The sequence below is a fragment of the Cydia strobilella genome, chromosome 26 (genome assembly GCF_947568885.1).
Source record: "Cydia strobilella chromosome 26, ilCydStro3.1, whole genome shotgun sequence".
In the NCBI taxonomy this organism is placed as follows: Eukaryota; Metazoa; Arthropoda; class Insecta; order Lepidoptera; family Tortricidae; genus Cydia; species Cydia strobilella.
In genome coordinates this window covers 6,230,799-6,252,399 of record NC_086066.1, presented here as the reverse complement: position 1 = coordinate 6,252,399, position 21,601 = coordinate 6,230,799, and the positions used below count along the sequence as shown (strand labels likewise).

The 21,601-nt window shown below is 38.9% G+C and overlaps 1 protein-coding gene across 2 annotated transcripts; it reads right to left on the bottom strand.

The window, feature by feature from the left end:
• Positions 1–1,044: 1,044 nt before the first annotated feature.
• LOC134753282 (U1 small nuclear ribonucleoprotein 70 kDa) lies at positions 1,045–21,422 on the bottom strand. 2 transcript variants are annotated; one of them, XM_063689128.1, is made up of 11 exons: positions 21,043–21,420; positions 18,672–18,854; positions 15,436–15,498; positions 14,484–14,565; positions 9,700–9,801; positions 8,103–8,225; positions 7,138–7,249; positions 6,553–6,685; positions 5,988–6,074; positions 5,585–5,651; positions 1,045–2,452 (listed from the first exon to the last, which is right to left on the bottom strand). In XM_063689128.1, exons 1-11 carry the CDS (start codon positions 21,184–21,186, stop codon positions 2,337–2,339), a joined length of 1,212 nt encoding a protein of 403 aa, XP_063545198.1. In that variant the 5' UTR covers positions 21,187–21,420; the 3' UTR covers positions 1,045–2,336. The 2 variants fall into 2 exon arrangements, 1 of the variants encoding a protein (XP_063545198.1); XR_010128805.1 differs by lacking the exon at positions 5,988–6,074 and having other exon boundaries at positions 2,423–2,452; positions 6,125–6,685; positions 21,043–21,422.
• Between the last annotated feature and the right edge of the window lie 179 nt (positions 21,423–21,601).

Below are 21,601 nucleotides of genomic sequence, written 5' to 3'. Positions count from 1 at the left end.
ACAGACATCATTAAAAATAATCCATTTTGAATACAATAAGGTATTCGTCGCAAATAAAATTCATCTATTTGAATATTAGTAATATTACTTAGTTTACTTCCGCCGGATTTGACCGCGAGGGTTAACCGACTGCGGAGCCAAAAGGAGGGTTATTTGAGCGTCTATTCCTAACCACTTTTAAAGACACTATTTTGTAGATTTAGCTAGTTTCCGATTGTTTACTAGAAATCAAAGATAGATATAACTCCGTAATAGATGGATACAGTCTAAGGAAAAAACGTGCCTCGAAAATCCACGAAAATTTTATTCTCGATCAGATGGCGCCACTAGTTTTGGCCTACTCTCATATAGAGGGCGTTGACAGTTTCGTTTGTTATTTATAATTTTAAGGCATATCAGTGAAAGAAAATGGGTCAAAATCATATAAAAATAATTAATGCAAATAAAAAAAATCATTTATCCATATTTAAATACATTTTAACGTATTTTTATAAATATTCATTTTTTAGTTTTAAAGTATGTCGATAGATGGCAGTGAATTTACAGTGATTACAAAATTTACTATGACAGTACCGCTCTATCTTATTATATCCTCTTTGCTAGAAATGTAAAACCTTTACCAAATAAACGGAAATAACAAAAAATGTGTCGTCTTCAAGCAAAAGGTACCACATTGTCGCTTACCATAAGGACGCTCTGGCATGTTATTGGTATAAAGATACAAGCAAATTTCGTCCTTATGGTAAGCTATAATGTGGTGGTGTGGTGTGTGGTGGTGTGGTGGTAACATGGTGCGTGATCATATATTCCTGGTCAGGCTTTAATAACCAGAGAGGAAAATGAGGACTACGTTTACTTAAAAACGTCACAAATCTTCAAAATAGTGTCCAAGAAAATGTAGCAAAACACGCACGCTACTTAAAATACGACTTTATTGGGTATTTCCATTTTTTTTATAAAAACTTTTCTCAGAACTTACGAGCACTAGTTTTGGATTTCCTAATCGTTAGCACTTTCAAACAATAAAGTGCTCGAAATTATACTTTACAATATGGACTAAGTATATTTCTATTTCCCTATTATCGAATCTTAAATCGAAATGACGTGACTCTGATTATTCACATCTGTAATTCCGATACTGTTTAGGGTTCCGTACCCAAAGGGTAAAAACGGGACCCCATTACTAAGACTCCTCTGTCCGTCTGTCTGTCATCAGGCTGTATCTCATGAACCGTGATAGCTAAGACAGTTGAAATTTTCACAGATGATGTATTTCTGTTGCCGCTATAACAACAAATACTAAAAAAGTACGGAACCCTCGGTGCGCGAGTCCGACTCGCACTTGGCCGGTTTTTTTTATTTACTTAGCGTTAAAACGAAAGTGGAGGACCACCCCGATACCGCCTCTTCATAAAAACGTAATCTTCATTTCATTTTCCTCTCTGGATATTAAGTTATTTGTATCTCCTTCGATATCACGGGCCTATAAATCCCGGTCTTTTGATAGGCTTGCGTGGGGATATAGATCCAACACGTAGAGGCCCCTTGGAGAGCTTTAATGTCATGTAGAACGCCTGCTGGAACCCGTTCACAGGCGCAACAATAGACACCCATGAACCGGTCGCAGCAGGCATTGGGACTATTGCAGAAAGTGAACAGTATACCGGTCTATGGATTGAAGTTTGGGTGGACAATGAGACTGGGCTATTGTAAAGAACTCCGGACACCTGCCATAACAATGTTAAAACACTGTTATGGCAGGTGGACGTTAAGTTATTATTATTAACAAAATTGAAAATATTTAGACAAAATTTGATGTATGTCAACCACAAGCTATGCCCCTTCGTTGGATTTTTTCGAATTTTTAATTATTATAAAACTTAGGAGCATTTAAAAATTTGTATTGAATTTGTTTTTTGCTCCTAACTCTTATAATAATCTTAAAATCGAAAAAAACCAAACGAAGAGGCGTAGTTAAGGTTCAACATACATCAAATTTCAATTTCAGTAAAATCAATAATTTCAATAATTGTGTAAAAATACTTTCTATAATGTTAAAGCCTGACCAGTAATATATGATCATTGTCAAGGGGGCGCTGTTCATTCTCATGATGTTTTCATGTATAGGGTAATAGTTCATATAGTATGTAAAAATTAGTTCCAGTGAAATTCCGCAACATGGTGCGTGATCATATATTCCTGGTCAGGCTTTAATAACCAGAGAGGAAAATGAGGACTACGTTTACTATTCTCCTTGTCCCCAATTCTAAGACACCCAAAAAAAGTGAGTTTTGAGAGAAAAACTATACAAAAAAATGTGTAAATAGCCCGACTGTTTAATAGTTGTAATCGTCCCCGTTGGCCTCCTCCGGGTTGTATTTGTTTTCGTCCTCGTCGGCTGGCTCCTGTTTGATCTGAACGTCCATGGCTGGCAACGTGAATTCGGGATAATCTGAAAATAAAAAATACGTCTATGAGATTCCCGCAAGTTAGCGACTGACTAAGTCCTCCAAGACCATGCAGGTTCTGGGCCCCAAAGTTTTTAACAAATTGCCAAAAGTCATCACCAAGATAGAATCGTCCAACTCATTTGCGCGTGAATTAAAGAAATGGCTCCTCTCCCATGCCTTTTACAGTCTGAATGACTTCTACAATATATTAATTGACATCCAAAAAATAATTTAATGTAACAATACGCTCCTGGCATCAACGCCCGAGTGCGACCTATTTGCGTGGCGATGGACGGCAGTGTATAATGAATGCCTGAGATTCTGTGAGGCGATGGATGCTAGGTGCTCAACTGTTCCAATATAATTTGTCTGTCTGTCTATACTAATGTAATGTGCTATTATTGTTGTTATAATTGTTGCTGTTTTATGTATTATTATTGCTGTTAGTTTTAAGTTTCGTGACGCATTGGTTCAACTATAATGTCATGTTAACATTCTTATCAACAAAATAAAATAAAATACTAAATAATATGATAAAGCTCACAATTGTAAAATTAATTGACATATTTGTACCTACACTACTCAAAACTGTAAAATAATGTAATCTGTCTCATGTAATTACATTTTTGACGTGTAATCCATACTAATATTATAAATGCGAAAGTCTGTCTGTCTGTCTGTGTGTTACCTCTTCACGCTTAAACCGCTGAACCGATTTAGTTGAAATTTGGTATACAGATAGTTTGAGTCCCGGGGAAGGACATAGGATACTTTTTATCCCAGAACTCGCCCCTCAAGGGGGTGAAAAGGGGGGTGGAAACTTGTATGGGGAATCAATAACCGCTGAACCGATTTAGATGAAACTTGGTATGGGGATAGTTTGAGCTGTGGGAAAGGATATAGAATATTTTATCCCGGAAATCATCCCTTAAGGGTGTAAAAAATGGGGTGGAAATGTATAGTGTGGACCAATTTGGGGGTGAAAAAAGGATGTATTAAAAAGCAGATTTGTTTAAGAATTAAGGTACCCAAATTACTAATTCCACGCAGACGAAGTCGCGGGCAAAAGCTAGTATGTAATAATATTATTAATAAATGAGTATGATTACAAACCAAATGATTCGGGGGATTTTTACACGAAAGTGGTCCGATAAGTCACTAAATAGTACAAAATATAAAACAAGGTCGCTTCCTGCTGTCTGTCTGTCCCTATGTATGCTTAGATCTTTAAAACTACGCAACGGATTTTGATGCAGTTTTTTTAATAGTTATTCAAGAGGAAGGTTTATATGTATAATACATCAGCATTGCACCTGTGCCGCTTGGCCGCGGGGCGGGTCGCTAGTAAATAAGTAAATAACTAAAGATTAACCGAGACTTCTATACAGTGTTTTTATTTTTGCAACTCTTAGCCATACTGAGTAACTTTACCCAACCAACATCGAAATCACGAAAAATTTGGCTGTTTCATACATTTTGGTAGATCAGGCGGCCTAGCCGTGACAATCGCTATCGCTTCGCCATCAAATCACTTTGTGTCTAACACTCTTCCATATTAGTGTGACAGTGACAGTTGCGTTTCGTTCGCTACTCGCTACGGAGTGTTAGCGATTGGCATGTTGTCTACGGGGCCTGGTCGACGTTTTCTACGGGAGAGCCAACATTTTTTTCGCAGTATAACATATACCGGATGGAAGCTGGACAGTCCTTAGGAACCATGAGATTGAAGACCTAGTGGCTGAACCTAACATCATGGGAGAGACTAAAGCTCACAGACTCCGTTGGTTGCGCCATCTTAAGAGAATGGATGAGGATCGGAACGTGAAAAGAGCATACCTGGGCCGCCCAGCAAGAAGACGTCCTATCGGACGCCCCAGGTATCGCTGGTGCGACATGGTGGAGGCGGATCTGCGCGAACTTCGAGTCACCAATTGGCGAGAGGTCGCACAGGATCGAGAAAAGTGGCGCTGTCTTGTGTCGGAGGCATGGACCTAGCATTATATAGACCAGCTATACGCGTGCGCCCGTAAGGGATAGACATAGATGACGTCATAAACGTGGGGATACCATATTGGTAAAAATTACCCCAATATTTGATATCACGTTGGGGCGATTACCCTGGAGGCAAAGTTAGCTTGTTTGACGGTATTAAAAAATTGTTAAATAAAATGTCAATGGGCCGTTCTTTTTAGGCATATAAACAATGAAATACCTCCTATAATTCGCGCAGGTGGTACAAAACTAAACATGTTTAGTAAATAAAACGTAAAATAAAATGTATTATGGGTTTTAATTTAAAGAAATCACAAATCGCAATCACACCAATTAATGTACACCACATTTAATCTTCACAACATTTGTTTATTTATTTTTTGGAATTAGAAGTACGAAAAAACTTCGAGGTCAAAATTACCCATAAAATTATGATATTTTCATCTGGTATCCCTAACATGATTGTTATGCAGCTAAATTAAGAAGAAGTTTAAAAATGGCTGACCTCAGACTCCTACCTACCTACGTAATTTGGGCGGATAATTTTACAAATAATGTTTTGTTAATTTGCGTAAATAATTGTGATATTTTAATTGAAATCGTTTGATTCTACATTGCTTTGAGTGTAACGTAATTTTACGATGTTATTCTCACATATTGCGTTAAGGGGAAGGTGTAAAATACCGTACTTACGTGTGAAAGGTTATGATCTCATATTTTTGCTCAGAGCGGCTATTACAGCCGATTACAGAACAATTCACCATTATTTTATCAAAGTTCAAGCATTCAAAACGCAAACCATCACTATATTTCATAAGAGAAAGCACAATTTCATACAAAACAACGATAATTAAACAAGCAACGAACAAACATGACATGTCACGTACTTATTTGTTTGCCACAACCTCGGTTGTGGCAGCGGTGGAAAAGTGAAACTATGACAAGGACAAACAATAACAGCGCTTTCTCTGCTACTCCTACTGAAAGATACATAAGACTATCCCGTTCGGTCATTTTCCCCCACTCCTCATGACCGATCCAGTTATACTAGATTCATGGTCGGAGGCCAACTCATTTTGGGTCGCTGAGCCAACAGAGTAAGTAAGTATATAACATATACAGTATACAGTAAATGTACTCACCGGTATGCGGTTCCTGTTTGACCTTGATTTCGTCGACCCGCAGCTTGGGCTCCTTGCGATCGCGGTCCTGAAATAAATTAATACATTAATAAATTATATGGAGATGACACCTGTCACCCTACCCATAGAGTATGAAAAATATTATAAGGCGTCAAAATGTCTTAATACGGTACTGTGTCCGGCCTGTGACATTACCTTATCCTTATCCCTGCGCTGTCGATTGTGGTCTCGGTCTCGCTGCTTCTCCTTGTCCTGGTCGCGCCGGCGGGAGTGACAGAGACAGACTGTAGTGTTACCTTGTCCTTATCCCTGCGCGGCCACTTGCGGTCTCGGTCGCGGTCGCGGTGCTTCTCCTTGTCCTTGTCGCGCCGGCGGGAGTGACAGAGACAGACTGTAGTGTTACCTTGTCCTTATCCCTGCGCGGCCGCTTGCGGTCTCGGTCGCGGTCGCGGTCGCGGTCTGCGCGCGCGTCGCGGTCGCGGTGCTTCTCCTTGTCCTTGTCGCGCCGGCGGGAGTGACAGAGACAGACTGTAGTGTTACCTTGTCCTTATCCCTGCGCGGCCGCTTGCGGTCTCGGTCGCGGTCGCGGTCTGCGCGCGCGTCGCGGTCGCGGTGCTTCTCCTTGTCCTTGTCGCGCCGGCGGGAGTGACAGAGACAGACTGTAGTGTTACCTTGTCCTTATCCCTGCGCGGCCGCTTGCGGTCTCGGTCGCGGTGCTTCTCCTTGTCCTTGTCGCGCCGGCGGGAGTGACAGAGACAGACTGTAGTGTTACCTTGTCCTTATCCCTGCGCGGCCGCTTGCGGTCTCGGTGCTTCTCCTTGTCCTTGTCGCGCCGGCGGGAGTGACAGAGACAGACTGTAGTGTTACCTTGTCCTTATCCCTGCGCGGCCGCTTGCGGTCTCGGTCGCGGTGCTTCTCCTTGTCCTTGTCGCGCCGGCGGGAGTGACAGAGACAGACTGTAGTGTTACCTTGTCCTTATCCCTGCGCGGCCGCTTGCGGTCTCGGTCGCGGTCGCGGTCTGCGCGCGCGTCGCGGTCGCGGTGCTTCTCCTTGTCCTTGTCGCGCCGGCGAGAGCGGGAGCGAGAGCGGCGCCGGCGGCGGCTGTGTGACGACATCGGTTATGTTACATGTTACACAAAATGAAAAGTTCCGAAACATGAGGGCTACACTAAATTTGGATTTTTATAAAAACTAAATTTACCTAATACCAACCAAACTAACTAATAGAACTGTCACTTTGGTATCTTTAACTTCTAGGCACCCAGAGGTCAATAAAAAGGTCTCCCGTTCCAAATTCACTTACAATGAAAAATGTATATCATCCTTACAATTTCAAGAGAACTTCGTTAGCACTTGTCTTGTTTCAGTATCAATATTGATACTTCACGAATCTAAAGGCCAGAGCAGACCTGCTGCGTGTGCCGTGCGCTAAAATGTTGGAGCCGTGCACGCACGTCGCACACGTCACGCAAGCTGTGTGCCGTCTCTCATAAGGATCTGTATATTACAAAGCGCACGCGTTCGGTTGACATGATAAAAAGATGGTTAGGTACTTCTCAGCCGGCTCTTCGTCCCTCGGTCTGTCTCGTTCCTTCTCGCGGCGGCGAGAGCGGGACGTGCTGCGCCGGCGCGGTGAACGCGAGCGGCTGCGCCGGCGCCCACCACCTGGATACAAGCAATAGCATTCATTTTTCAATAGCATCAATTTGATGATTTGTTTTAGTTTTAGTCTTTGTTTTAGTTTTAGTCTTAAGTTTAGTTCGTTCTGGTGTTGGTTTTTTCTGTAACTTTCGTTATAAATATATTTAAAAAAGGCGGTTATTAATATTTTGTTTGTCTTAATTTTCTGTTTAATAATGTTTGTATTTTTATGTCAATGTAAATTTTATTTGTGTGTCGTTGGCGTACGTGTCGCCATTATTTTTTAGATTAAGCCAGGTCCCCACAGAAAACCAGCGCCACGGTTTGCCGCGGCACTATGCTGAGTGGGGATCCTTTTTGGCGTCCAAATGTTTTTTTGTCTGCATGCTTTTCTTTTTTTTATGTACTATGTTGTGGCGTCAAATAAATGTATTTTCTTTCTTCTTTCTTTCTTCTTTCATGGAAATCGTTTTCAGTTTTCAACACGAAACATTCATTGTTTTATTTTTATTTATTTTATTTATGGGTGAAAAGATACGGCTACCGTGTCTCAACACGCAAACGGAACATCAGCTGACGTTCTTCATTATACATTCCCCTTAATCAGGTAGTTATCGCCCGAAAAATCTTGGTTATGACCGAATTGTTGCTCACTTGCGCGTCGAATATGATTAAGGAAAAGGTATAATGAAGCCTCGTGAACGTTAGCGTCCATACAAGTATAACGTCAAACCAGTATATGTTATGTACAATCTGTTTAAGCTAACTTATATAAATATCTTCATAGAAATTTGACATGAATGATGACATCGCTACACTTTGTTAATGCAAATGCCATGGAGACTTAGCTTGTTCCGACTCTAGTATATGTACTTACGCGGCTCGTCCCTCTCTCTCTGCTCGCGGCTGTAGCGTTCTCTTTCACGCTCGTTGTCCTCGCGGCCCGAGTGCTTGATGTTCACGTCGGCACCACCTCGCCGGGTTCCGCCCAGTCCGCCACCTGAGAAACAAAAAACCAGGTAAGTTAGAAAATTACCCTTTGACCGCCTAAGACGTCTAATGAGGCGCGCGGCTACAGACCAATACCAACTTTCGTGCATTCTGATAACGATCACTATGACGCGCCGCGCAAGATAACCGTAGCGTTAAAAGGGTAAGACCGCCCACTTATTATATTCTAGTGGTAAGGCGTCCATGGAATGAGGGCTATCGTTTTTTTGCTCACCAGTTGGCGCCTCTGTTGATGGTGGTCCAAAAGACTAAAGAACAGCTATCAGTCATTGAAGTGACAAGTGACATTTCGAACTTTGCAAAGACCACCATCTACACTAGCGCCCCTAGCGGCGAATTCATACGCGTTAGCCCTCATTCGAATCCTGCCGGTTTAGGGCTACCCCACACCAGCGTCTCCCGAGCCACTGCGTCTAGTCAACTCTATGGCTGCTGCTTGACGCAACGTTGGCGCAACTGCGCAGCGACACCATTATCCATAGCGCTGACTAGACGTCGGCGCTCAAAAGACACCAGTGTGGGGTCTCTGGGGGCTTAATAGTAAGCAACTTAGCTCTGGGTTTCCGATGGGATTCAATAACAACTTGAGCAATTGAATGTCAACATTAGACAAGAACTTCTAAGAATTTTCCTATTTCCTTTAACGCCATCACTTCACAAGGCGACCCTGCCGCGTGGCCCTGAACCACAGGGTTGAGTATATTCTAAATATGAGCATGAACTTGAAACCATGGGTATGTTGGTGGCCGCTTGTTATTAGGTGGGCACAGGGCTGTACTCTTATTTGACACCGAAATTGTTGAAAACTGACGAGCCTCCTTGGCAGCCAGCCAGCCCTTGACTATGGTGCTACATGTAGTAGTGATAACTCACCGAGCCTCCTCGGCAGCCAGCCCTTGACTCTGGTGCTACATGTAGTAGTGGTAATTCACCGAGCCTCCTCGGCAGCCAGCCCTTGACTATGGTGCTACATGTAGTAGTGATAACTCATCGAGCCTCCTCGGCAGCCAGCCCTTGACTATGGTGCTACATGTAGTAGTGGTAACTCACCGAGCCTCCTCGGCAGCCAGCCCTTGACTCTGGTGCTACATGTAGTAGTGGTAATTCACCGAGCCTCCTCGGCAGCCAGCCCTTGACTATGGTGCTACATGTAGCAGTGATAACTCACCGAGCCTCCTCGGCAGCCAGCCCTTGACTATGGTGCTACATGTAGTAGTGATAACTCATCGAGCCTCCTCGGCAGCCAGCCCTTGACTATGGTGCTACATGTAGTAGTGGTAACTCACCGAGCCTCCTCGGCAGCCAGCCCTTGACTCTGGTGCTACATGTAGTAGTGGTAATTCACCGAGCCTCCTCGGCAGCCAGCCCTTGACTATGGTGCTACATGTAGTAGTGATAACTCATCGAGCCTCCTTGGCAGCCAGCCCTTGACTCTGGTGCTACATGTAGTTGTGGTAACTCACCGAGCCTCCTCGGCAGCCAGCCCTTGACGGTCCGCGCTCGCTCCACGTCGACCAGCACCCGTTTGCCGTCGATCTTCTTGCCGTCCGCGTGTTTGTACGCCGCTGTGGGTGTTATTAGTCGGGTTAGACGGGCCTTTGAAGACTGATCGTGACGGCCCAACGGTATTTGACCTTGTCCGAATTTCAAGAGCATAAAGGAATACTAATAACGCTTACCATGAGGCATATCGTACATTGACCCTGTACGGAATTCCTCGTGGTAAGCGTCCTTTCTTTCATCATCCTGCAAAAAGAGATGAGTGGCGTAATTCAAGGTCATGTTTTACCTATCCTCGGAACGTCCAGTTCTAATGTAAGTTCCTTGCCACAGTATGTCGCCGCCACCTATACGTTTTGCGTTACTTTAAACGTCTTAATACTAACTTGTCTTGCTTTTTCCCATATCGTCGTGAGGCTTTTTTAGAATCCGCAGAATTTAAAACACACGTGGAACCATGAGAATCACAAACCTTAAAATATGGGCTGAAATAGTTTTATTTTTTTATTTTTCACATCTTAGTGCCACCCACCACACCAAAAAGTGTCCAAAATACAACTTATATGTGGGTTGTCAGTCAGTTAGTAGTTTAGAATTTAGATAGACAAGGTCAAATTAACCATACTGGTGTTGGAAAAACGATGTTTTCATACAAATAATGTATGAAAGTTAACGTCTAGCCGTCACAAATCAGTCATAAAATAGTGTTATTATTTACGTGGACTGTAATTCGTACAAAAGATAATAGTTATTATAATTTTGAATATATTGAATTTGTGTGAAGAAGAACAGTCCATGTAACATTGTATTTTCACTGCTACTGTAGATTTTTCAGTAATTTTGAAAAGAAATTCACTGTGAAAATAATAACACTTAAAACAATAACAACAGTCAGTTTACCTTTCAGTTGAATATAATAAATCATTACTTTCAACACAAGTTGAAAATAATATTAAATATTAAAGTAAGAAATAATGACATCAATTTAATTACAATTGAGAATAATGATAGTAATAACTCAATCATATTTCAAAACAATATCACATACTATTAAAGTTGAAAATAATGATCATTACTTTCAACTTTAATGACATTACCTGTAAACATAGACATAAATAGAAATCATACCTACTGTCGTACCTACCATGACCAAGCCGAGAGACGCCAGAACGAAATCGTCAATTAAAAAAAGTACAAATTGTTTTATACCCACCATCCGTTTGAAACTTACCGGATTTTTACGTTTTACCATTTTATCCAAACCCCGAGGCATGAGCGACCGCAACTCCCGATAAGAAATGAGGTTTATGTTACATCATTTGTATTGTACACACATTTTTAATCTTGAATCTGATTTAATATCAGATTTTTTATTTGTTTTGGCTTTCAATAGGCACATTATCTCTTGACGTGAGTCCACCATCTAGTGACTCTGCTTTAGGGGCACACATTTATTACGTATCTTGTTCGTGTACACAATCGATTGAACCTATGGAATAATTTATGATATTTTGACAAGCTTTCAAAAATCACAATCACTTTTTTAGTATAGTTGTATCATCTTGGTCAAAAAAAATGTAAATATCGTGATTATTACAATACTAGAAAAGGTGCCAAATTCTGAATTTCTCTATTATATAATATTGTCTTCGGTTACCGCGATAGTTACTCATAAAATAAAACTATGAAAACGGATTAAATCGCGTATATTGAATTTATAATACACCCGTAGTTTTTCCTCAGTCACCCGTTGACCACGAAAGCTGCAAAGGGTTCGAAACGTCGGGATGTATTATAAATTCAATATACGCGAATTACGCGATACAATCCGTTTTCATAGTTTTATTCCTCTATTATAATTAATTTTGTTTACTATTAATTATTAACTACTTTTACTATTACATTATTATAATTAGGGCTGACGATATTGGTATGTTTTGGCTTTTTCTTTGCATTTGCATTTTGAAATAACGGTGGATCAAGAACACGACAAGTTTTGTTATTGTTTTAGACTATGGTTCATATTATTTAAAAATACCTAAATACCTCAGATTCCTAATTCGTCGAAAATCGCGGCGCCCGCTCACGCCCCGAGCCGCAACTTACGCTTTTCTCAACTTACACTTTTACTTACTCTTTTAACTTTTAGCGACGCGAAGATACCTTTACCTGGTGCTCTATAGAGCCAATTAATGCTTGCTTACACCCCAACTATTAGGCAAGAGAGAGTATGCAGTGAAAATATGTTTGACAAATAATTTTTAATTATAAATTTTACTTGAAATATCATTATTTGGTCATTTATGTTGATAATATTCATTATTTTTGGAATAATACGTAGTTCAATAATTCAAATACTGAATTAATGACTGCGCACAATCAGGAATTACATTTTTATTTTGATTTAGCTCTTTACACAGCTGTACCTACAGTTTTATATTTAGTTTCTTGCCTCTTAAAAGGTAATGGCTATCTTGTTTCCTAAACAGTAAAGATTTAACACGTCAATACAATTTGGTATTTTGTTGATAAGGAAAATACATATGAACGTCAAGCCCAATAAGCTATAAAATAATATAATAAGTGCAAAATTAAATAAGGTGTTTCAATGTTTCTACTTGTTTTTGTGTCATTTTAATATTCAATTTCAAATGAAAAAACTTAATATCTCTCTGCCTAAACAGTTTGAATATAAGTAGCTTTATCAACGAATTCGGTCTACTATAATTAATAAGGTTTGGTTGGGTTTTTAATAAATATTTGTATGTTGGCATCTTACCACATACAAACCTATTATATGGCCGGTTACTCGAGTGGGGTCTTAACGGCTGGGTCTGTGATATAAAATAGAAAATGCCTTGTTAATCATGTACTCAATTGTCTAGGTTCCGTGGGGACCTTTCTGCGGGGGTCTTTAAAAATATATTTCATATCATTTCACTAACAATGAGATAAAAAAAGAAAGCACACATTTGTATTTTAAGCATTTGAGCCCACAAACTCAAGAAGATATAATCTGAAATAAGAGCGTAACATTAGTTGATTCGTTTTCGTAAAATTATAAACGTTAAATTGTGTAGTTGCCTTTGTTTTACAAATGCAGAACTTAATAAAAAGAGTAAATTATCAACAAAACAAGTTGTTATTGGTATAATTGGTTTTAATAAATGTATTTTCTTTCTTTCTTCTTTCTTTCAATTGTATTCATAACCAATTTTCTGGAACATCCTACATCCTAAAGTTCCTTTAAACACATAGTCTGCTGACAAAGTAACATTTTGTATATTTGCGGACTAAACAAATAATTATGATTCATAAATAATGAAAAACGATGTACTATACAATCAAGTAGATATAGTACATTATATTAGTAGCATTGGATATATTTACAAAAGGATTAAACCATGATATTCTCTTCATTAATAAATGTTAAGCTGTGTCTCATAGATTTTTATTTTTTAACATATCTTTGGAAATCACCCCGCATAAAGGTCGATAACTCTCCAAATCATTATTTTCACAAAATAATGACACTCTTTAATGAAGAGTTTAGATCATATTCATAAATGTGTCATCATTATACTTTACTTAATAACCGCCTATAACGAAGGGAGTAATAATGTAATAATGATAAACTATGATATCATTAAGGGAAAAATAATGATAAATAAATACATAGATAATACGTCGATATTTCAATAAGGTACCCGAAAGTAAAGAAAAATGCAAAAAAAATGTCATACACATGTATGAACATGACATATGTTAATACGAGTCAGGAATATGTATGGTTCGTGACTTTGAATTATATTTTTCAGACATATAATTAATAATATAATATGCTTCATGACAGTTCTTACTATGTACACCCACTGCTCGGTACAGGAAGTATTTTATCTTACAGAAAAAGTTCGTTAATTATTTGTTGTCTAAATCTTATCAGAGAACTCCTCATTTTTAATTCTGCTCTACCTCTATTATTTTATAGGAAAGGTTAGCTAAAGGGGCCCACTGACTATCAGTCCTTATCAAATTCTAACTAACAGGCGGATATCGTCCAGTGGACTGATAGTCAGTGGGCCCCGTAAGATCTCTCAAGATTTACTATGTTGATGGCTTGCTGCAATTGTCCCTTATATGACTACACTTGCTCAATTTTCATGTTCATTACTAAAAACCCAAGTTTAACCGAGCATTACTACTACTCCTACTAGACAGTGTGTAAATCACTGAACGAGTAGCGTTGAAAATTACGGGAAAATTTCAAAACGGCTCGTTTTTTTCAAGTTTCTTACGAAAAAAACAATGCAAATTTCAGTTACAACTTACAATACTTCCGAAAAAAAGAATAAAGCTGAATAAACCAAGTTTTTTTCAAAACTTCTGTATTTTTCAATATTCTTAATTAGGAATTTAAACAGGTAGGTTAAGGTTGCATGTCTAATGTGTTTCTTTATGGGCTTGACACTGTCATCACTCATCAGTGGCATTGTGTGTGACATATTTAATTTTTCTGAATAGAACTGGAAAAAACCGAAAAGACCGAAATTTTGTAAAATTGTCATCCTATGCACGAGGCCATGCGCTTGGTGAGGAATAGAAGTCTATGGAGGAACCTGGTCTTCAACAGAAGAAATGATGTCAAGATCCTCAGCATTGAGGGAATGACTGAAGAGAACCGAGCAGTGTGATTTTATCCGTCACGAACCATACACCCTGTATACATGCGCGCGCGCACAGTACTCACAGTGCATGTCGCGTTCGTGCTCGTACTCAATGAACGCGTAGCCTCGCGGCTTTCCGTCCTCTTTGTTGTACACCATGTATATCTGGAACACAAAAAAAATTAAAGAAGTTTTACCTATAGCACAGAATAAATACAGAAACTAAGTACAGAAAGTTCAGAAACGCGTCTATTACGACAGATATGACCGCTAGGTGGCGCATGCGCGAACAGGCGTCCGTTCCGAAGCGGTGCGGGGGCTGCTTTTGTTAGAAAGGGACTTCCACTTGTATTACAAGCTACAAGCTTTTGATAAACGGGGCACTGGTCTACAACTCACAGAGTCACTAGTTAAGTATTAGTTAATGTGGTTCAAGTTGAGCCATTAGCCAGTAGTACTATTAAAAATAGTGTTCACACACGCGGCTTAAGATAGTATTAAGTACTAACATGTATGAACCATTTTAAGTCTGAATTAAACGAATTTTATTTTATTTATATATTTTAAATCAGATAGAAAGAAACTTGTTCTCCGCCAACTGGGCACACCCTTAGTTTATGTGACAATGGTGCCTAGATCCATAGAGTAACTTATACTAGAGCGGTACTGTCATAGTAAATTTTGTAACCCCAGTAAATTCACTGCCATCTGTCGACACACTTTAAAACTAAAAACGAAGATTTATAAAAATACGATAGAATGTATTTAAATATAGATAAATGATTTTTTTTATTTGCATTAATTATTTTTATGATTTTGACCCATGTTCTTTCACTGATATGCGTTAAAATTTTTAAATAACAAACGAAACCGTCAACGCCATCTATACGAATGTAGGCCAAAACTAGTAGCGCCCTCTGAACGAGAATCAAATTTTCTTGATTTTCGAGGCACGTTTTTTCCTTAGACTGTATCCATCTATTACGGAGTTATATCTATCTTTGCTAGATCTCAACAATCAATTAGAATATTTACCTTTTTAATGGCTCCATAGCCTTCAAATTCTCTCCTCAGTTTAGATTCTGATGTGTCATAGTTCTGTAACAAAAGAAATTGTTATTATATTTATTTTGACTAAAGAGCTATCACTACATAGTATAAAACAAAGTTGATTTCCGCTGTCTGTCCATCTGTCCCTATGTATGCTTCTTCTTCTTCTTTGAAACTACGCAACTCCGTTTTTTAAAGTTCCGTACCCAAAGGGTAAAAACGCGACCCTATTACTAAGATATAATTATTCCTGTGAAATGTGTAAGTAATGTTCTATAAGATTAATATATATATAATGTATTAAGATAATAATAATGTGTTGACATATAAAATACTTCTATTTTACCAATAAAAGTTTGATTGATTGATTGATTGACTTCACTGTCCGTCTGTCCATCTGTCTGTCACCAGGGTCTATCTCATGAACCGTGATAGCTAGACAGTTGAAATTTTCACAGATAATGTATTTCTGTTGCCGCTATAACAACAAATACTAAAAACAGAAGAAAATAAATATTTAAGTAGGGCTCCCATACAACAAACGCGATTTTTTGCCGTTTTTTTGCATAATGGTGCGGAACCCTTCGTGCGCGAGTCCGACTCGCACTTGGCTGGTTTTTTAAATAGATAAAGTGATACAAGAGGAAGGGCTATGGGCTATGTGTATAATTTGTAAAGGTTTTGTGTAAATTTGTTGAACTACCCGTGCGAAGCCGGGGCGGTTTTGCTAGTATACTGTATTTATCAGTATGGGACCTGAAAATGCTCCTAATCCCAGAATTGTCCTAGTTTGGATTTGGAACCTGTCTAGGAAATATTCAGGCAGGCATTTTAGAAGCTTCCACTTAAAAAATAAAATAAAAAAGCCTTTATTTCCAAATTTCCAATTTTACATTAAAGTTTTTGCGTGTTGTTAGTAATTTTCTTATAGCTAGTAGTTAGTGTTAAGTTTGTGTATGTTATTTACTAATTTAATTTAATTTGGACCCCTCTTTGAGTGGAGGCCTCCTCCAATTCTCTTCATTTTTCTTTCCCTGCAGTTTCATGTCATTTTGTAGTGTTTTTATGCGTACAGGTTCTTCATTTGTTTTGAAATTGTTTTTTTGTTCAAGTTTCTGTTGTGTAGTTTTTTGTTGTTTAGTTTCGCTGGGATTACTGGTTAGAGTTTTGTTGCGCATGATTTGTTTGTGGTTCTTTCGTTGGAGGGTTGCGGTCATAATTCCCCACGATGACCGCTATTCGTCTTGGGGAATGATAGTTTATGTTGGTTGCTTGATCTACTGTGGTGTGTTTCCGGGGGTCTGTCGTTCATTGCTATTCTTCGCTTCGTTCGCTCGTGGACTGATATGAATTTGCCCTTGGGCGGTTCATGAGATCGAAAGCATTTGTCTTATATATTTTATTTGGTGCCTTCTGGGGCACTTCTTCATCGGAGTCTTTTTTTGTTGGTGTTATCGTTGGTGACCTTTTTCTTTTTTCTGTTGCGTTTGATCTTTCTCTGATTATGAGTCGGTCATAGCGAATCAGTGCGTTGTTTCATTTTTTGATCTCTTCTTGCATCTTTGCTTTGAGTTCTTTTCTTGTGTTTAAGACGTCTTTTGGGAAGTCTTCTGTGACATAGGTGTCCAGGGGAAACTTTTTGTTGTTTTTTAGCAGTTCTGTCCTTCTCCATGCGAGGGTAAGTTTTACTAGTATGGGTCGACGTTTCTTTTCTTGCTTTCTGCCCAGTCTGTAGACGTCACTCAGTTCCCACTTATCAAACGGTTCTGATCCCGCAGCTGTGCTCACCGTGCTGAATGCCTCAATGACCAGTTTTTGGAGCTCGTTATTATTTTCCTCTGTTTCATCGATTCCATGAAGAATAATATTGTTCCTTCTTGTTTCTTTTTCCAGGCTTCGGACTTTGTTGTTTAGAGTTTCTACTTTGTCTTTCAGTACCTTATTTTCTTCAAAGAGTGGTTTCAGCTTGTCATCGATTGTGGAGGCCAAATCAGTGGTGAGTTTTTCCTTTTGTGCCTTCATTTGGTCTTTGTATTCTTCCTTCATTTTATTTATATTTATGTTCATGGTCTCCATTTTTTTCTACTAGTTGTGTTATCAGTTTTTCCATAGTTGTTGAAAATTCTACTAATTGGTAGGAATTTTTAATATCGTGCAACACTGGGCAGTACTTGGTAACACTAATTCTGTCTTTGGTAGCTTTTTGTACTGGCAACTTCTTATGTATTTGACAGCTTAAGTGTCATAACACCGGATATCGTGTTTCGATATGTGACAGTTGACTTCCGGTTCGAGCGCCATCTTGATAGTTAGCATCGTGATTAATTACTTTGTTTTTTGCTTATTAATATTGTTTAAAGTGTAATATCGATAGCTTATTATACAGTAAACTAATGTGGTAGTGTGCAGTGAATGGAGAATTAATTTTGAAGCGCGTTTAACCACCATCTTGGAGTCAACGGCCGGTAGTCCACGTGCTTCTTGTAAAGACTAGCTATCGATTTACAAGAGCTAACAAATCACCGTACACTGTCTTGTACAACCGTACAATTTTTGTCGTTTGTAAACCTCTCAATACCTTGATACTGGCGAAATAGTCCCACTGGGCTGAAGCCATAATTTTAAAAGAAGAAGAAGAAGAAGAAGATGTGACAGTTCGTAGGTTATGATAACTAGTTATACGTATAGTTATGTTTGTTCTTGTTTTTTGTTTTCGCGCTTTTCGGTTTTTACGCACTGTTTTTGTCACTTTTAGTTTGTGATTTAATTGTCACTATTTATATTTCGTACCGCCGTACACTTTCCGTAACCAGATAGTTGTTATTTCACTAGATTTTTAATTAAATTTACGCTGTAGCACAGATACGGTTCGTTACTTGACAGCTCCCGGAAGTGAACTTAAATAAAAACAATTTTATTATTTATCTGGGAAATTTGAACTTATTGTCCAGTCACTTTTTAACCACGTAACTTTTTAATGCTGACAAGTGACAATTACAACACCTCCCCAAGTGAAAATATGCATTGTTAAAGCCTTTTTAAGCCTTTATAAGGCAGAGGGAATATATTTCCCTCCTTTATGAACTTTATTTCAAATTGATAGGGTTCAATTTTGCATTATTTCTGACACTCTTATGACTTATAAAGGAAATTCTCTTAGATCCAGGGTCTGCAATCTGCATTGTAGTTTTGTAGTTTTGTATATTGGGATTTTTACTTACAATTCTGGCCACAAACAGCGTCTTGAAAGGGTCAGCAGTGGCCCTCGCGTTAGCCACCGGGTCCCACAGTGCAATCTCTTGTTCCAGCTTATAGGCTGTCTGTTCTGCGCGCTCGCGGCGACGACGCTCCGCGCGCTCCTCTCGGGTTTCCACGCGGGTGGGCGGCGGCGTTTCTGATGGATGCTGAAATGTAGGTTTTAATAATACATTGATTAGGCAGGTCCACACAATGTCCCACTTTCCAAGGAAATTATGAGTAGTGGAATTAGTAGAGATGAGTATCAGCAGAAGTGCGGCCCTGATGTCTCACACGAGGCATGTCTTCAAGGTGTAAGGTGATTAAGTAATTAAGTTAGGAACAAGTTTGGGAATATACTATATATATATATATAACAAGATGGCATATAGTCGAGAAATTCGGACGGGCACCGCCGTGGCGGGGTGGCCTAGGGGTTCATGGCGTTAGCCACGATAGCTAGACGCCGGTTCGAATCCGGCCTTCACTACTGGAGGGCTTCGTCACTTTTTCTTTAATATATGACATCTATTACAGTTTTTAATTTATATATAGTAGTGTGACTACTTAAAAAAAAAAAAAACATCAAAATATTTAATAAAAATAATTTGATTTGTTCCCTAACTTGTTCATAGATGGCAGCACCAGTCTCTCTAGCTACAACGTAAATCCGTAAGGAGTTCGTTTAGGAGGTGCAAGCGCGCACTGCTTGCCCTTAGAGCTGGTCAAAGACGCCTAGTCTTACTAAGATGGCATATAGTCGAGAAATTCACATTTTCTTTAATATATGACATCTATTACAGTTTTTAATTAAGTTAGATTTAAGTTATATTGCAGTGCCCTACAGGGTTTCATAGCTGAACCAACAAAATGTACCAACTTGTATAACTTATGACAGCAATAAACACACTGATTACTGAATTCCTTGCTTAAAAATCTGCAGGCAGAGTAAATTTTATGTATACGCTTGAGTAAGGTAATGATGATTACCAGTAATAGGAGGAACTTCATTTTACACTTATAACTTAAATACTAATTTTTAAACCACTTCCTGGTATCTAGTTCGGGTCTCTATTGTTTGACATAATTATTGAGTCATAATGTAATGATTGTCAAATTATCATTAGTCATAATTTGGTTTTTCTCAGAAACGCGTAACTTTTCAGGATTGCCTGAACAAACCTAACCTAACCTATCTATAGGATAACCCGAGGAAAATCCTGAAAAGTTAACAATATGACAATTATTACATTATGACTTTCAATAATTATGTCAAACAAAGGGACCCCATCTAGTCGAGTTGAAATTAAGAGTATGGCCTTAATACTGACAACAATGCAATATTATGCTAACATGGAGCTGATCTGTGATGCAGTTGGAAAGTAGCCGATGGAGCTCCTCGATGGAAACCACAACACATCGAGAAGCTCATTTGATAGGCCTCGAGAAATACTTCATAGACATGCAAATGGGAAGTACAGTCAACAGTACTACCGTACAGAAAGGCCACTTCCTACAAACCCATAGTTTGACAGCAATTCAGCGTTGAATCATGCTGTTCCTTTCTAATGTATGGCACTATCCCTTTCGGCTAATTAGGGCTGTCAAAATTAAAGTCATTATCTTATCTGTGGTCATACACGCAAATAGACATCAAGTTGTGCCAACCCTAATAATTGCTTGGAGCAATGCTGAGCTGAACGGAGCCGAGTTTGCCTAAAAGGAGGAGTGTCTCCCAACTGGTATCACAAAGAAAAATTTGACAGTAACTTCTATTCTCAATCATAATCATAATCATTTATTTGCACATAAAAAGGGTTTTACATAGATATTATAAAAGTTACATTGGTCTAGCCTTTTTAGCTGTTTTTGGCAGCATGCAAATGGGTCCTTATAATACATTAATTCACACAAATGCTCAAAATACTATTAAGTACAAGTGCTAGTCCGTATGATTTCAAAGAGATGTGAAAATCATCAAATATGGTATTTAGAAAGTGCAAGATGAAAGCTCATATGTATGTATTGACTGAAAGCTTTGTTCTTTATCTGCAATGCAGTGTAGGTTAATTTCAAGAGATCAATTAAATCAACATCGATTATCTCAATTTCATTCATGCTAAAATTATGTAAGCAATATCATGGTCATTCAACCATGCGAAATTCGTATTTTCAAATAACGGGAAAAGCAAAAAGAAACTAAGAAATGTCTAATGAAAAGGAAACTGTCGTATAAACTTGAATTTATACGACATCTGGATCCAAATTCACACGATCGTGCCTAGCCAAATAATTACCCAAATAATTACTCATCATATATTCCTCGCATAAAAGATGTATAAGTTAAAAACTAACCTCAAAGATGTTGAGAAAAGCGCCGACGCCATCGTAGCCTTTTTGTTTTTTCTCATGCGGGAGCTTCGCTGCAGGCGGCAAATAAGGGATAGGATCCCTCGCCGCAAACAGGGCAAGCAAATTAGGAGGTAAAAACTGCGTCATGGTTACAACCTAATGCTTGCTAATGCTTAGCGTTAGCACATAGTCCACTGTGAAAATACACTTAATTTGCTAAAACTCTACACGGTGACGCTTGGTAACTCAAACCATGACGTTATTAATTATAGTTTACTTGCACTAGCTTGATTTAACGACACTTTTTAATTAAAATCACAACGAGCAACGAATTGAATAGCAATTCCGCAATACTCATTATTCATGCAGCGGCCGCCATGACAGAAAACGCTCGAGCTAGCTGGCATTTTTTTTGCGATTTTTGGGTTGCGTTTTGTTATTGCATATTGTTTTTGCTTTATGCGCATCAGCCGAAAATATTTTTTTTTATAGTCTGGCAAACCGATGGTCAATAGGAAGATTTTAACAGACTACCGCACCGTGACCTTGGTGCGCCGATCCC